Genomic DNA, 17,747 nt, shown 5'->3' on the forward strand with positions numbered 1-17,747 from the left:
GAGAGAGTGGGGGGAAATTTTTTTTGTCATATTTTTTCAATTGTGTTTTAGTAGGGGTTGCCTGGGTTGTGGTAAAGGTTCGAGTCTGACCTTATTCCAGTAACGTATAAAGGTGGGCTAGAAAAGTCCTTTTGTTGTTCTGTGAAGGATCCTGCCTAGCGAAGGCAGATGGGATACCTTGTTACTGTCGTTATGTGGCTCTGTGCTAAGGGGTACGGAAAGTTACAGCCCTGGCACTCCCCAGAGGTAGCCTTGAATCCACATGTGAGCAAGGATTTTCATCTGCACAACTTGGCGAGACAAGGGAAGATTTCTTTTTTTATTCAGGTGCTGATTCAGGCATAACGTGTACACAGCATGTTTTTCATTTCAGGGGAAATACCTTAGGTTCCTTCACTTGGATGTGCAAAGTTTTCTGAACATGGCATTGTTAATGTATTTGCATTCCTGTTCTCTGACCTGTGGCGTGAGGATGATACAAACATCTGCTGCGGCATTTATGGTAGATTATACAGTGTTAGCGTAACAGGAGTACCATGTAAACATATCAAATGAAACCATTATCAAAATTAGTACTAGGATCAGACTGAGTATGATCTATGACCACATACTAAGCAAGAGAAATACAAACATATGTTGACTAAACAGTGCCAGCTGGGCTTAATAACCTGTAGAAAAAAAAATATCCTGTCATACAGTTATAAGACATATACAGCATAAATCCAAATCAAGACGGAATGGGCAGTTTTAAGAATTTCCTTAGCTTTTCTTTCCCTTTAAAACATATAAAAAGGGGTTTTTTTTGTTAGTGCAGTATAATATGAATTACAGTCAGACTGAATTGCAGCATTTACGTGATTTCAGTTCAAAGTCTAGATATAACCAGTTTTGATTTTTCAGCACCCTCTAGAGTAAGCAGGAAGCTCTGGCAGCCTTTCCTTCATTTTAGGTAGCTGAAGTAATATACTCCTCTTTTTGCCTTTTTTTTGGACTTCCTCTGAAAGTTTAAAAATAGATATGGAAGTATTGGAAAGAACTAAACTGAAACATGTTAAATTATTAAATAAGTGTTCATATTTAAAAACAGTCCTTAAAATGTTTTTACATGAAAACCCTACTGCAGAAAAAAAGCCAACCAAACAGATTTTTTTACCTGGCAACCGGGGATAATATTCATAATAAAATGTAGCTTTACACACCTGTGGCTGATGTTTTATCTACTGTAACTGCAAAAGGAGTCTCTGGAAGATGTGCTACAAAGTTTAGCAGTTGTATGCTCACCACTTTTGCAAGAAAATCAAGACATAATTTACATGAGGACAGGTCGGCCTGTGTTGCCTCCAGTACAGATCCTCCATGGTGCTGTCTCCTGAGTCTCTTTTTTCCTTTTACAATTTTACATCTTTTTACACTGGTGTTTTCCCTCTTGGATCCTTGAGCTGCTCCTCAAGCCTATTTCAATAATCTTGCTTCTGTCTGCAGTTTTACTTTTATTATTTTCCATAATTCTCACAATTTATGAATTTCTCAGTAGTCTGAGCCAAATACATGCAGCTGGCCTGTCCCAAAACTAGCCCTTGGGTCACAGACAGCTGAGCTCATAGGAGAAGAGTAACGTATAATGAAAGCCCACCACTCTTTCCCTGCTCTCCCCGGCCATCTCTAATTGTACACTTTGGCCCAGGTGTTTCTGAAGACCTCCACACCACTTATTCCCCAGCTGAGCTTTCACAGGAAGGTTATGCAACCGCTGTTGAAAGGCAACACTGCCTCAGCAGACCTACCAGCTTTCACGAATGTGTAATTCAGGTGGTATCCCGGAGTGCATCTGGGCTGCTTTGTTAGCTGTTGGTGAAACACTAGAATCCAGCTGCAGCAACGACCCAATAAACAGTAATAAATCAATCATTCCTAACAGGAAGCGAAGGTTGGAGAAGTTACTGTCTTTTCTTTCTAAGATGGTAAATTTTGTTTTCAAACAGTAGCACTAAACTGCCAGGGAAAGGGCAACCATTCCGCTATCAGTTTACACTGGTAATTCATTATTCATCATAGAGAATTAGAGAGCTTAAATGAAGGTCTTTGAGAGAAGTCTTGAGAAATACACCATGGAAGCTTGGTAGCTAAGATGCTGTTGATTCTTTCCAAGCAAAATATAACTCGATCTAAAAAACCAGTTTGTCAGCTTTTTTTTTTTTCTTTCGTAAACATGTTAATTTGTTTGAAAGAACATTGTAGAAAGAATTGAACATGGGCTTGACATATGGAAGTTACACTTGATACAGAGCTTTTCATTATTATCATTACTAATGACATAATATGTTTGCTGCTGCAACTAAAAGCTTTGTTAAACAGGTTGGTGATGGAGGAAGACTAGTTCCAGTGCCCAGTCTCAGTGAAGCTGATAAGTACCAACCTCTGAGCCTTGTGATTAAGAAAAGAAAATGTTTGCTCTCAAAAAAATCTAAATTTGCTTCAACACCTTTCACATTAAAAGACATCCTCCAAGGGGAGAAAGAAATTTCTGCAGGTAAGATTTCTGTCTTTCTTCTAAGTGGAAAAAATGCATGTTTTCTAGTAAATACAGAAGCATAGACATAGTTTAAACTGTTCAGTTAATATGATGGTTCTTTAGTACATGGGTAATAGAGTTTGTCTTGCTTAGTCATGTAGTAAATATTTAAGAAAAAAGTACAAGTCAGAGTGCTAAAAAAAGAAAAAAACTTTCTGGAAAAAGAGTTAAAAAGTCGGTTTTACTAAAAAGGCTTGATATTTTCTGAACTAAAATGAAACAAATTCATTTAAGCCTTGTGATTTTTTACAAATCGCAACAGATTCCTGAAAGATGTATTGACGTACCTTGATTAACTGCTACTCAACATTTTTTTAAATGTTCAACTTTCTCTATATTCTTGCTTTTAAGTATGTAAGAATGGCCTCAGTTCTGCAGCACTTCTATGCTAGTAATCCCTGGTGTTCAACCGGGCTCTGCACAAGCAGAAGTATTTGACAACAGCTATCTGGCTGAAGTAATTGGATTTCCATAAATTTTTTTTCCATATTTGTAATCCTTTTTGTGTATTTAAAGAGCTTATCTGTGTTTAAATTGCCTTTGCTATGCAATATCAGAAATTTCTGAGGAGATCCTATGAGAATTAAGGGGTGCAAAGTTGAACTATACTGCCTGTATTTTCCCATACCTTCCTTTGAAAAGTCTGTGTAATTCTTGTCTACAAGCTATGTTTTCTCAAAAGATTAATTGCTTTATTTTCTTTTGAAAAAAGGTCCATTTTGACAAAGGTATTGATCATGTTAATTGCACAACAATTACATTAATTAAAAACTCTGTTGAGACAAACCAGTATGAGCACAAGAAGACAGAAATACTGTTTGGCCCCACAAAGGGGTGATTCCAGGACACAAGCATGATGAAAGAAATTGGAATCCCACTAATCCTACTAGTCTTACATTCAGGACAAGTCAGCTGGCCTGTCCAGAATGAAGAAAAATTGAAAAATCTCATTAAAATGTCTGAGAAAAATGTTGCAAAATCTCATTAAAAAGTCTCACAAAAGCTTACTAGTCTTTTCTGTAAAGGTTAGATGCCATGTGCAGAACATACTGTCCTTTAATGTAAGCAAAGAACTTTGTAATTGAATTCCTTCTTTATGTGACAAATACGAGCATTTGCAATCTTTTTAGAATTCTGAAAAAATATGAACTCTTTTTTTTTTGTTAAAAATAAACAAGATTCACACTAGGTGACTTAATAATGTCAGTTTATCCGAAAAGCTTCAAAGGATTAAAAATAAGAAAGGGGGTAAACCCCAGACTCTGAAATGTATTTGGATGCCTAATCCCTGTGTTCTAGTTGCTCTATTAATTTTAATTTGGCAACCAACATGTTCCAATAATTCTCTGTTAGTGTAATGGAAATGTATTTAAGGTTATAAAGAAAGCTTTCTAGAAATGCCTTGGCACCTACCCTTTGATTGTAAAATAAATCAATGCAGACTTTCAAGTAAGTCAGAATTAATCTGTTTTCCTTCAGAATAAACTGACATAGTCCCTGAAATCATCAGGCATACATGGAAAGTGTGGCAAGTCATTCTAATTGTGACACATTAGTAAAAGGCAAAGTTAATGTTACTGGCACACCCATGCCTCATTCACATATTGCAAAAATTAAGAAATGTCAGGTTCATTTTTACTGCATCTAGACAAAATTCAGAATTCACTAATATTATTTTATACACAGTGGCTTTAATTTTATTCCTAGTTTTGATATTCTGTGTGGCCTCCATTAAGTCATTTTGTGTTTCAGCACCTCTGTCATTAAACACACTACATGTCTAGTTTACACAAGTACCAAGAGCACACTTACAGGTAAAAGTACTTTAGGGGAATAATGATAAGCAAAGAAATTTAGAAATAGCCCTAATCACCATTTCATGCCCAGGACATATCACATGAGGAGCATGGGCACAACTCTGCCAGAGAGAGGCACAGAAATCCCTCAGACCCCTATGTGCTCTCTTTCAGTTAGTCATCAGTAGCAACACCGATAAATAGACGCTCAATGTAGCTCTGAATTTCACATCAAAATGGTTAAGCATAGTAGGAACAGTGCCATTTATTCCCTTCTTGCTGTGTAGAAATTCTGTGTTCAGACTTTTCACCATACAACGGTTGTCTTCTTTTACTCAGGTGTCTCGTCTTACCAGTTGCTCAACTACGAAGACAAATCAGATGTTTCACTTAATGGTAGAAGAGGAAATCAGATAATGAATGATGTTGGTTTTGATGTTGCTGGATCAGATTCTGTTGCCTTTAAAGCTTCCTTTGGCATAGTGACCAAACATGAGGTTGAAGTACCAACATTACTTAAAGAACTTACTACAAGGTTATATTATATATTTTGTTTTCTGGTTCCATAATTATATTTCATACAGTTAGGTTGAACCTCTGAAATGGTTAGGTTTTGATTATTTTTAGCCAATCAATAGCAGTCACCATGTGATATTTCCAAGAGTCTCAGGTTGGATCACTGGGATTAGACACGTGACCTTCTGTATAACACAGACTGTAACATTTTTCTGAATTAATTCTTGTTTGAATTACAGCACATCCTTCAGGAAAAAAAATTCCAGAGAGGAAGAGTCCATCCAAGGTCCTATCTGTGTTGTTCCATACTCTTGAAAACCTGACATTTACTTTGAACGATATGACCCAACTTCAGGTTTCAGAAGTAGGATTTCTTTGCCTTTGTCTGATAAACTAGAGAGCCATACGTATTATTGCCACAGTAGATACTTCAAGGTTTTATGAGGTTATTACACAGCCTTTTCTTTGAAAAGCAAAGTAGATTTATCTACTTGAATTTTTCATAACCTTCTGTGGCTCTTCTCTAAATGCAGTCTCTAATGCAGTTTTTCTAACATCCTTGTTAAGCTGTGGACACTGGAAACGAACTTGGTGTTCTTGTAGTGCTAGCACAAATGTCAAACCCATAGAAATATGATGTGACTAATTCTAGGTGTAATTTCTAGATTGTATTCCAAATCATACATACATACAACAAATTGTATGTATTCCAAAGATTGTCCCTTGGTCACAGTGCCAACCAAGTGTTGCATCCCAGTAAATTATTTACTATGCACAATATGGCATTTGGTATTTTCAAATATATATTGTTTTCTTGTAGTTATTTACCAAGCAGTGCATGTGATTTTGTATCCGTAACCTCTCTTGTTCTGTACCTGCTTTTTCCTCATTTATTCGTAATCTGCAAACATTATCATTAATAATTGGGGGTGGGGTGAGGGAAGAGGTCCTAGTCCTCTGATAAAAATGTTCAATGTTACACGACTAAGACCCAACGCCTGTAGAAATTCTTCTACAAACACTTGTTTTATGATTGTTCCACATTTATAAGTTATATAGGGGTTTTTTTCAGTTATAGTTGACATGTATCGGTTAACCAGTTTTTAGTCCATTGTGTGTATGCCAGCCTGTTATAGGCATCATGTACACTTCTAACTAAAACATTGCATCATCATAAGCTTCATAGAAGCCCAAAGGTAGAGCATTACAGCTTTTGCTTTTACTATCTATTTTCCATAAATCCTTACTGACTGACATGAATTATATCACTTTAAAAATTTTTGTTACTGATTAGGGCGTATTGACAGTTCTTTACTGTCACTAAGAACAGTGTCAAATGGACAGACTTGGAATTTTCCAGGATGTCTCACATATCCTCTCTAACATTTGTATATTACTGGCTTTCTTTGAATTTTTTAGTCCTTCTGTTCCCAAACACTGAAAATCAGTATTAACTTTCCAGAGACCTCCTCAGTCAGTTGTTTTACTGCTATGAGACAGAGTTGCAGTGATTTATTTACTGATTTCAGTTACTAATTCTATTAGCTGCTTGTAAATTGCTAATAATCTTTGAATTTCCTTCCTGCCTCCCTCTTGATTTTAGAAAAATAAACTTTGATCATTGCCTAGTTCATCAATCAAGAAAAAGTAGGATGGAAATCTTGTGCGTGGTCATGGAAAGTATTAGAACTACAAGGCAGTGCTCATTAACTGTCCATACTGGAATGCGTGGAGAGACAATGCGGGTAAATATGTTTGACAAAATTCTGTAACTTAAATGAACAGACGTAAAAAGCTCATTTTAATAAATGTTATGGTTTAATTTAATTGCATTTTTACTGATGTAAGCTCAGAAAAAATCTGAAGTAAATAAATATTATTGCACTGATGTAAACTGAATTACGACTTGTTTTTTTCTTAGTATTGCCTGTGTGACTGAGGGATGGGAAATGCATGAAAAGATGGCTAGACGAAGAGCTGTTGCTTTGGGTGAAGCCTCAGCAGAAATGGGGAATTTACAATCTCTTAGTTTGAATCTCCAATAAATGTATAGCCTATCTTTCATTATTATATTCATCTTCTATAACACATTGGAACTTCAGGTTGTTAATTCAAGGGTTGGCATCTTACTCCCTGTCTTATGTTCCTCCTCCCTCTCCCTCTTTCTTTGGTGTTTGCATAATTGAACTTATAAATCTTCTGAAATTTGCCCTTTACTAGTATTTATAAATTATTCACATAATTTTCAATGAATGATGCAAGTGAAGTTACCTTAGCTGTATCAAAACGCAAAGTCTTGATTAAAATGCAAAGTTGTTAATATAAAATTCTTTAGTTGTGAAATTTGGTCTTCAATTTCAAAGCTTCCTCCTGGCATTATAATTTTCAATATATACAGTTAAGCTATTATTTTGTTTATTTTTTCATTTCAATTTGTAACTTTTTTCTCTTGATGCTTTTCTAAATTATAGTTTCACATTATTGAAAATCAGAATTATAAAGGACGGGACAAAGCCATTGTTTTTCCTGCACATACAACTATTGCTTTTAGTGTATTTGAACTTTATATTCATTTGGATGGTAATTTTGGTAAGTGATGTGCATTACTGTCATTACTGCTATTATTTACAATGATCTGACTTTTTAAAACAGTTTTCTTACTCTTGATATACGTAAGTTCCGATCCCATACAATAGTATGCTTTAATATTGTGGATGTAAGTAGTCAGACTTTCTATGGGAAACAATTCTTGAAAAGATAAACAAGGCAGGTGCTAGAAAATAGTCCGTCATGGAAACATTTTTTTAAAAGTTAAGTATGATTTTGTAATGTTTTTAAAATCCCACAGATGCAAAAAAAATCACCTCCTTATACTTCTAGACTGTAAGGAACAGGTTTATGAGACCATCTGATTAGTTTTGCATAAGATAGGCAAGTAAAAAGATCCAAATAAAGAAGAAAGTGTGCAGAACTTCTAAACTAATCTAACATTTTTTCTGTTGGGGGGTTTAATTTCAGTCTGATACATCATTACCACATGTGGATATCTGAAGATATTTAGGAAGAAACAATCACAATTACTAGAAACTAATAAAAAAAATGCATAGCTCCTGTAAATTTTTCCCTTGTTGGGGAAAGGATAGCGCTTATATATTTATGTTATTTGCACTAATTAAAGTGTAGCCTATTACATTATCAATGTTATCAACATTATAATAAAACAGGAAGTCAATTTAGGATTTGATCTAGCACTTGATAATATCAAACGCAACCACCCCTCCGCCCAACCCGACTAGGGTAATTAAAGTTTTCACCACTGGATTCACAGGTACTTAAATACAGGAACTGTTTCAGGAATTGCTTGAGTCTCTGTAACATTGTGGCTTTCTGTAAATCGCAAGATAAAAGACCTGGTTAGGGAAGGAATCTCCATCTCTGTAGATCTGCACAGCACTATGTTTTAAAAGTTTCAAATAGCTTCAAACCTTTGGCATGTGCAGTATAAAACCTCCATGACAGGTACTCTGCATCGTAAGGCACCTTTTTACTGAAATGTGAGACTTTACCCTTCTGTAAAAACTTTTAAGTGTACTCCAAACCAGGCATCATTACTGGGTTAAAAGTAAAAGAGAGAATACAATGCGATAGTTCTTTATATTCACTTCCATAATGCTCAACATTACTTTCAGGTTTGGAAGTGTTTTAATTTTATTTTACCTTTACGCAAGGTGGTTACATGCACCTTTTTTCCTAAAGTCTTTATAAGTGAGATAATCAATGAAGCTGATGTTTGTATTTGTATAATTAAAGAGAATTCTCAACTGAGAAAGTTTAAAACGTGTTTTTTTCAGTTCCTTGTAATTGATTATACTTCATTTCAAAGGTTTTCTTTCAAGTTATGCATAGAAACTTAGGTGATACTTATTTTTATTTTAAGAAAACAAGTTTCCGTAGTTGTTTCAGAAGAGATGACTATAGAACTGACAGCCTTGCTTATTATTTTTCATTTTTAGTTTCAAACAAGATCATAGAAATGTTTTTCCTTCAGAGGCGGGGCTTCCATTTATATGATATTGACCATCTTAGTCCTTTAACATGGCCATAAATTGTGTGTAAACCAAAACAAACTCTGATGATGTATGTTGAAAGCCACCAATGTTTTAAAATTCCCATTGAATCTGTGTCACTTCATTCTGTGGGCTATTACTGTGTGCCGACTTGTATTAAAAAGTGGTAGTAGCCATTAAAAACATTAGCAAAGCTGAATTTAAACACTGTTAGCTTTATAGATTAGAAAGCATATTAAACTCCGGTGTGCAATTATTGCTTTTATATTTTGTTCTTCTGAAAACTTATTTTTACTATTTTTACAGAACTCTGTGTGACTCCAATTTCAAAAGGAGGATTTGAAAAAGAGAAATCTGTATCATCTTCACTGATGAAATTAAGGAGGTTAAAGAGTAATCTGTTTCATCGAAGTATGACTTTTGATATTTATATGCAGATGCCTTAGTTAATGCAAGAAGAGTGTATTTTTTGTTTCTTTAATTTGTGTGCAAGATGAATATTTACAGAAGAAAATTTTGATGGAAAATGTACCTCTCAATTTATTGTGTATTGAAATAACGATAAAGTTATTAAAATTTATATTTGAGGATCTGACTTTTCACACATAACGAATTTATGGTTTTGCTGTTCATCAAAATTCTAAAGATCTTAAAATAAAAATTTATGGCTGATGATAAATGGTATGGAGTAATTATACAACTAACTTCAGTTAACATTGTGCCTATATCATATGCTTGCCATTTACAGCTAGTGTTACACAATACAAGTTATAATCTATAAATAACATTTCAGGGCAAACTCTTTAAGTTTAAATATGAAACAATATTATTTAAAATATTTGAATGTACTCTTTAGGCTATACGTTCACATGGCAGGGACAGGGGCAAGATACCATCGTAGTTCTCTCTTCTCATTCTGATATGAACACAACATCCAACAAAACTGAGTATCACTGTATGTAGCTGTATCTTTTACAGAACAAGATCCTATACTTTTAACACTCCTTGGTCTAAGTATTTTGGAAATCTGCTAATCTGAGTGTGAAGATAAATATTGAGCAGTAAACACATCCTTCTAAAGGCTGCTCTGTATAGGTGTCCTTGCTCTGTTGTAGCCTGTTCTTGATCAAAGGGCTTTTATGGACCAAGCCTTCAGTGCTGCTCCAGTCCACACTAAGGGAATGACTCTTCAGTGGGTATGACACATCTCAGTAGCCACAGCTGCCGAAAAGTTTGTCATCCAATCTAAACTAATTGACCCCTAAAGAGAGAGGAAAAAGGTAGGTAGTTCCAATAGTGATTTCTTCCTGGGGTGTTTGGATACTCAGAAATCTGCTAGGACGTCAACGTGGAGTCCTCCAAGTTTTCTAAACCTTCTAAGTATTGGTGGGGTTTTTTTGTAAATAATAGGAAAAAAAAAAGTGAATTTACAATTTTTAGAAGATAAAACTAGAAATGCAGAAATAGAAACTGTTAAACAGGAAAGTACGCAGCTGTGATTTGATTTGGCACCGATTTTTCAAAAGCTTGCCTCATGCCTTTTAGGTGCATTTCGAAAAATATTATATAGGTCATATACAAAAAAATTCTGACTTTTGTCAGTGTCTTTTGTGAAATTAAAGAAAAATTTTCATCACACAGGGCTTTTGATGGGAAGTAATCTGCAACGTGGCATGTTTACAATGGTTTCATGAGTCAGTTGTTACTTCCATAGTTAGGTTGAGTTTGTTTTGAAAACAGTTCATAATGTAATGACAAGTCATTGCTGCATTTTTGTTGTGCATTCTTTTTCAGATAAAAGAGTAGTGGATACCATTGCAAACTCTGATGCTTACTTGGAGGACCTTTTTACAGATTATTATGAAAAAGCTGCAAGCATGACTGATCTCTCTACAAGCTATCTCAGAGAAGGGTCTCATGTCCGAATTAATTTGCTTAATAACAACATCCCCAGAGGTCCCTGTGCCCTTTGTGGAATGGGAAGTTCTAAAAGGGAGACAGTCTACGGATGCCTGGAGTGTTCTTTTAATGGACAAAAGTACGTACGACTGCATGCTGTGCCCTGTTTTGACCTCTGGCATAAGAGAATAAAGTAACTGAGCTAGGTAAGTGCCTGTTGTCGCAGACAGGGGCATAACGGTGCCACAAACTTTTCAGAATTAGCAAATACGACTCAAATTGTTGAAATGCAAAATAGTGAAAGTGCAAAACATTTTACTATGTTATTATCATCAAACTATTTGCTTCACAATGACCTTTTACTTGAAAATGCCCTCATGCATTCCCTGACATTTTCTTCTTTCTAGAACCTTCTCTGTTTGTTATCATGATAATGAAAATGTTCTTTTAAACCATATTTTCATAATGTCAAAATATATGCTAGAACTTAAGTTGTTTACACAAACTTGTTGTTAAAACCCAGTATGTTGCCTTTATCTACACTGGCATATGATGGTAAAATGAGAATATTTGTTAATAATTCAGTGTGCTCATGAATGTTTAATTGAAGTATCAGATTAAAAAACATGCTCAAACTTAGCTCAGTCTAATGTTTCATTTACAAAAGGGAACAATTAAAAGTAGGGATAGGCGTTTCACATTAGGATGTCATTACCACACGTCAACTGTTTGTTCATATTACTGAAAAGTACCAGCCAGTCCACCTTCTGCATTTGGATTTTAGGTCACAGCTGTTCTTGACTTTGTGTTGAGAAAAAAAATTGCTTAGCAGAAAATGTTTTGGAAGCTTATGAAAATAACCAAACTATATCGTTCCAACACCACTTCAGGGCTGAAGGTCTTTAACCAGTAGAGCTCGACCACAGAAAATTAGGTCCGTGTTGTTGAGAATGTAAACACCAGGGGGCACTACAGAATTGTGTCCAATGCTGAGATTGGGCGTGCTGTTGGTTAGCATGCTGTTGCAGCTCTCCCCATGCTGTTTTAAACCGGGAAAACAATTTAAAAATGTTCTTCTACCTTTTAGATAGATTTTAAGGATAAATCAGGTATGGGAGCTTTTTAGCTTGTGCTGCCACTTTCACTGTGTACGTTTAACTATTACATGTCAAAATGAACAGTCATTGCTTTTCACGTGAGAAGGGTAAAGTACGTCACACAGTATTATGACGTCTGCATAAGCAGAACAATTACTTAGCCTGAAGTACTATTAACTGTTGCTACTTCTTTGCATTTTTCCAAAGTGAGGGAAACAAGAATGATGCCCAGATAATTACTTATGTTTATATAGAGTATCTTACCTCGTCCCATCACAATACTGTAGATTTTTGATTTGGTCTTGCTGAATAACCCAGCTAACTTAATTTTACTAAGTCAAAGTTTACAAACCCACTTAAAATACTGCTTTTTCATGAACATGAAATTATTCATGTTAATATTGCATCAAAGAAGTTAATTTAAGTTGCTTTAAAAACATTTGTGTTTTCATCTTGACATTCCATAGACAGTGCCATTTAAGGCCTTTTTTAGTTAAATTTTCTGCAAATGGCAATTCCTCAAGAAGCTGCAGAGGTTTAATAGAGTTACCTTCCTGCGATTCTGTTTCCCGTTTCTATTTTAGAGGATAGAGAAGCATTCATCAGTTATGTTCTATGTCAGCAGGTACCGGAATAATTTTTGTGTGCTTGACAGGACAGAAATAATTACTTGCATCAGTATTTTACACAATGAGAAAGACTACTGAGCAATACTGTAGATTAGACCACGACACAGGAACCACTAATAACAGATCATGGTGTTTTCCAATTTTATTTTTTTCTTTTGAAATATCTAACACATCTTATTAGTTGAATGTTAAAAATAAGATTTTTATAGTCACCTTAAGAGATATAAAAAGATGCCACTATAAAAAATACAAAAAAATTGTGTGACAAAGTATTTTTTTAAAATTCAGTGTCCAGAAAACAGTCAAAATTTTTTCTAAGTACTTAGAGTTCATCATGCTCGTAGACATTGTACTCCTTTGCTGATATGAAACCATCTCCATCATGGTCATTCTTCTTAAATATATCAGCTAAGATTTCATCGTGGACTGAGGGATTACGTTTTTTGCCATCCCTTTCAAATTCTTCTTTCAAATACTGGCTTATCTAGAAGAAAAGAAAAAAGTCCAACCATTGGGGCTTTTACACTGGTACCAACACCTATCCTTCAAGGACACTTCGGGTATATACGTAAGTTATTGTGACTCCTGCGCAGACACATCTAAAGTTTGTTTCCCAGCAAGTTTGAGGCATACTACTGTATTAATCAAACAAATGTCAGCTTTGCACAGTGTAGTTTGTGTAAGCATACAGAAGCTTTATGTGATGAACTGCAGCAGAGGCAGCTCTTGTAAAGATAACACTGATGCAACTATTTATTCCAAATTAGTTACATCATATTACCTCAAGTACAGAGAGTTTCTTGTCACTATCCTTGTCTATTTGATTAAATGCTTCAACACTGCGAGGTCCCTTATTTACTGCATAAAGTTCAATCTCAAAGATCAATGTTGCATTGGGTGGGATCTTGCCCTGTGCTATGAAGAGAAGAAAAAAGCAGCATTTAAGAAATCAGACACTATGGTCAGAGATCACACATATGATAAATTCACAGGTAAAGCATCTCATTTTTTATTACAAAAGGCTGTGTTAATATCAGATTAAACTCTGAACGTCAATATTATACAGCTAGACAGGAAGATTGTTCAGATTGTGTTAGATAAATGATTTTGAGAGAGATTTGCAAACAACATACTTCTCTGAAATAAAATTATATTGCTCATCAATTCAGGTACTTTTAAAAATCAAGAGGAGGGTTTGTTATCATGAAAAAAACAGTATTTTTGAAGTTCTCACTGTTTTGCGTACTGTCGTGATGGGGCTTATTGAGAGACTGATTATAAGATGTATGCCTTTATTAAATATCTGCAATCTGATTTAAAAGATTACAGTAATAGACCAATGTTCGTATACATCTTCTGCCTGAAGAAACAAGAAAGCAATATCAGGTTTTAGCAACTGACTATGAATTATACCTATGGTTAAAGGACTTTATGTAAAATTGTGTTTAAAATATACAGCTCATTAGAAAGAAGCAAAGAATGTAAGTTATCTGACTCTCAAAAAAAAGAAAAAAAACTACTGGGGTATTTTGTCTGGTCCCTGAAGAAAGAAAAAACATGTTACATGTTACACTTCATTATTCCTTTGTCAAAGATTTTTCTGATACCTGATGTAAAAACACCGCTGCCTATAAACATATTGCATCAAGCATCTGGCAAAAAAAAAAAAGGAACTGAAGAGAGACAGTAACAAACTAATGAGGTATAAAAGTAAAGCCAAAAAAGCATCAATATATCATGCAGTGTAAAATTAAAAAAACATGCAAGTTGCTTCTATTCACAGCCAAAGCCAGTGAGCATGACATTGTAACCTCAGAATTTTGAGCTTGTGCCCTTCCTTCGTAAACTAAGAAAAACTAAAGAATCTAGTTTGTTTATAAACAGAAGGTAAACAAAACTATTACTCACGCTATTCATCTAGAATATCCATAGTAAAAATGAGAGTTCTAAAGATTTTAATCTCACAGGCTTTAAAAATGTAGATGTTTTAAATATATCTGAATATAAATCATGGTTTATATACTACTTGTGAAAGAAAGATACAATACTAGAATTCAGTGCCAGTAGTTTACAAATATACATACCAACAAAGGAAAGATATGTAAAGATTTAGAAAGCCACATGCATCTTTTCTAATTCAAGATTAGGCAGGCATCTTCCCCAGCATGCAGGAATACGCTGAGACAGAAGACAGGTATGCTGCAGGAAAAGAATGCTTTCTGGAAGTGCTACCTAGAACAAATAGTTAAGACTAGTATTAGAGAATATACTTTGGTTTGTGTCAGTGTTTTTCCTTGTTGTTACGAGACTTACTTATTAAAGATTACTAGGAAAAAATTTTTTCCTCTTGAGTGCTACAGTGGTGTTGTATCAAAGACAAACTGGTGCATGGAATTCTGACATAGTATCACTACAAAACAATTATAATAAAGCAGGAGCTACCTTTCAACAGAAACTACTACACCCAAGTCAGAGCTGAATTTGTTATCTACAGTTAAGAGTGCTGAAACACTGCATAAAACTCTGACTGGATTTTTTTTTTTTCCCAAAGTAGACTGCACCCTTTAGCATCATAAATTCAAATCAGATTTCATGCATTGAACCATGGCAATTATTATGTAATGTGATGATATTGTCCATTAACTATCAAGAATGTAAGCAGTATTTTAAACAAATTATTTCTTCTTAGGTTAATTCTGTGGCATGCACTGGATTACATTCCATTTTACTCAGAAGATGCAGAATGTCACTAAAAGGCTAAGCAGGTAGGAGTCAAGTAAGAGGAACTAAACATGATTGGCATATAATAGATTAAGCCAAAAATGCGGATATGTATCACGAAGATCTTCCCTTTGCTGTCAATTTTTGTACTACAGCAATACTTGGGAAAACACATTGGGTGCCATATACTGAATTCTAATGCAAACTGCAAGGCCTGGGTGTGGGTCTATGATGAGGATTACTTAAACTGCATGAGAATGAGCAGGATCAGGCTGCACAGCTGCAGTTGTTGCCCTCAGTGCCTCCAAAACAATGGAGCACCAATTCTTACAGTCATTTACCATGCTGCATGTTTGAAAGGGTAAACCAGAAGAAAGACAAAGTTTAGTATTAAAACTTCTTTTTTACCGTATCCTTGCTGTCCATATGCTAACGTCGGAGGAATGATCACTTTCCGTTTTTCTCCGGGACACATATTCATCATAGCAATGTCTAACCCTTTTATGACTTGTCCAACACCCAGAACAAACCATTTTGGATGACCTTCATTTTGCGTCCGACTATTAAAAAGAATTGTGAGTGGATAACAATGAATTTAGTATTTTATGGTTTTTACATAAAAATAACTTTAAATTAGCAGTCAGTAAAAACATACATTAGATTATTAGAACACAAGAATGCTTAGAGTGCATGAATCTAAAGTATTAAGACTTCTGCTACATTTCTAATTAATTTAAGGTCAAATCTTGAGTTGTGTATGGTGCAACATCCTTCTGAAATAAACACCCACAAAAACAAAAACACAAGTAAAAAAACTCATTACAAAACCATCCAATCTTCCTGATCATATACACCACATGCTAGAAACAAGGTGCCACTTCAGGAAGTCTGTGAGGAGTGCTGGGAGCAATTCACTGCTAGCAAGCAAAAATGTCTTCAGCAGTTCCCATCACTGTAGGACGGATGGGAGAGAGCATGCAGGGGTGTGTTGGGGGAACCTGGCCATCTTGGCTCCAGTACTGTGTGCTCACCCACCACTCTCTTCAGTTTAGATATTGGATGCTTGAGCCAGCTACTCATATGAGGTGTCCCCTGTATGGGAGCTACACTGAACAGCTACTGAGCAGCCTCTGGCTCAGAAATCAGAGCCGTTATATGTGCCAAAATCAGTCACTTCAACAGGCAAAACCAAAAAAAAAGCGAAGAAAATGGTACTGTTAAATGAAGAATTATCCTATATTGAGTTTTTTCTTAAAAGATGCAAGTGGGGAGAAGCAGTCAAGGCTTTGTAATGAATTAGGCCACTGTCTGATCTGTCCAAATATGGGTAAGGAATGAGCCAGGTACCTGAAGGAAAGAAAAGACTCTCCTCCATAGCTCTGCACAGGGGAGTCCTGCCTTGCTAGTAGGATGCACCACCATTAAAAGCAAGGCACTGTAAAAATAAAGCTTTTGCACACAGGTTTCTGTGCAAAGCGAGCTAAACTAAGCTTAAACGGCCTGAAGGCAGATGGGACGAAGTGGAAAAGTAAAAGTCTAACGCTAACATAGGAGCAAAGAGGAAGGCAGCACAAATCGAGGAGGGCAACAGCGACAGGGAAGGGGCATAAAGACTGCAAACCACTAGTGTAACACGGCTGCCCTGCACAATGCCAACTTTGTAGAAGCCCATGCTGTATTCCAGTTTCTAAAACCGTCAGCCTTCGACCCTGCCAGGGGCTCCTCCTCCAAACCCGAGCTGTTCCGCACAGATTACAGCACAGAACGTGGCAGGCGATAACAGGGTGGGTTGTTTTTTTTCGCCCTGCCAAAGGGGTTCTTCATGTAAGCTGTCTCAGCGACCCTCCCAGCCGATGCCCTTCACTGGCGAGGGCCGCCACTCTCAGGCATGGCTCTGGTTTCCAGCTTACTCAGCGCTTACCCAGGGCCGGCCGAGCCCCCGCCGCCGGGCCAGCGGGACCCGCCGCTTCTGGGGGCGGGCAGGCTGTGCCACGGACACCGCGGGGCAGGGCCCACCGCCCCTCCACCCCGCCCGAGCCCTGCGGGCCCACCTGCAGTAAAACTTGGATCCGTCGCTGGCCAGGAAACCGTCGTAGTGAGCGTTCAGCAGATCCCCCTTCTTGCTCTTCGGGCTGCAGACCTCGGGGAGGTGCAGCACCTCTACTTTAACCTCCGCCGCCGCCGCCGCGCCGCCCTCGGCCTGCACCGGGGCCGCCAGCAGGGCTAGCGGCAGGAGGAGCAGGGTCAGCCCGCGGCCCATATCGCTTCGAGGACGCCGCCGGCGTGGCACTGTCCCCGCTGGGCGGAGAGGCGGAGGGGCTGAGCCTGCGCCGCGGCAGCCCCTCAGCCCCCCCCCGGAGGCGGCCCCGGCAGCCGCGGGGCGGGCGGACCTTGGGGCCAGCCCCCTCCGCTCAGGAAGTGAAAGGGACGCCAGGGAAGCGGTGGGGGGG

At 36.9% G+C, this 17,747-nt stretch overlaps 2 protein-coding genes across 2 annotated transcripts; one reads left to right on the forward strand and one right to left on the reverse strand.

Annotated features, from left to right (window-relative positions):
- Positions 1-1,031: 1,031 nt before the first annotated feature.
- On the forward strand, positions 1,032-11,479 carry PJVK (pejvakin). The gene is made up of 6 exons (XM_009500197.2): positions 1,032-2,530; positions 4,708-4,903; positions 6,488-6,629; positions 7,356-7,473; positions 9,258-9,362; positions 10,746-11,479. Exons 1-6 carry the CDS (start codon positions 2,320-2,322, stop codon positions 11,045-11,047), a joined length of 1,074 nt encoding a protein of 357 aa, XP_009498492.1. The 5' UTR covers positions 1,032-2,319; the 3' UTR covers positions 11,048-11,479.
- A 1,221-nt stretch (positions 11,480-12,700) lies between these two features.
- On the reverse strand, positions 12,701-17,740 carry FKBP7 (FKBP prolyl isomerase 7). Its single transcript, XM_064451718.1, has 4 exons — positions 17,349-17,740; positions 15,706-15,857; positions 13,358-13,491; positions 12,701-13,060 (listed from the first exon to the last, which is right to left on the reverse strand). Exons 1-4 carry the CDS (start codon positions 17,555-17,557, stop codon positions 12,899-12,901), a joined length of 657 nt encoding a protein of 218 aa, XP_064307788.1. The 5' UTR covers positions 17,558-17,740; the 3' UTR covers positions 12,701-12,898.
- Positions 17,741-17,747: the final 7 nt, after the last annotated feature.

Source organism: Phalacrocorax carbo, chromosome 5 (genome assembly GCF_963921805.1).
Source record: "Phalacrocorax carbo chromosome 5, bPhaCar2.1, whole genome shotgun sequence".
Lineage (NCBI taxonomy): Eukaryota > Metazoa > Chordata > Aves > Suliformes > Phalacrocoracidae > Phalacrocorax > Phalacrocorax carbo.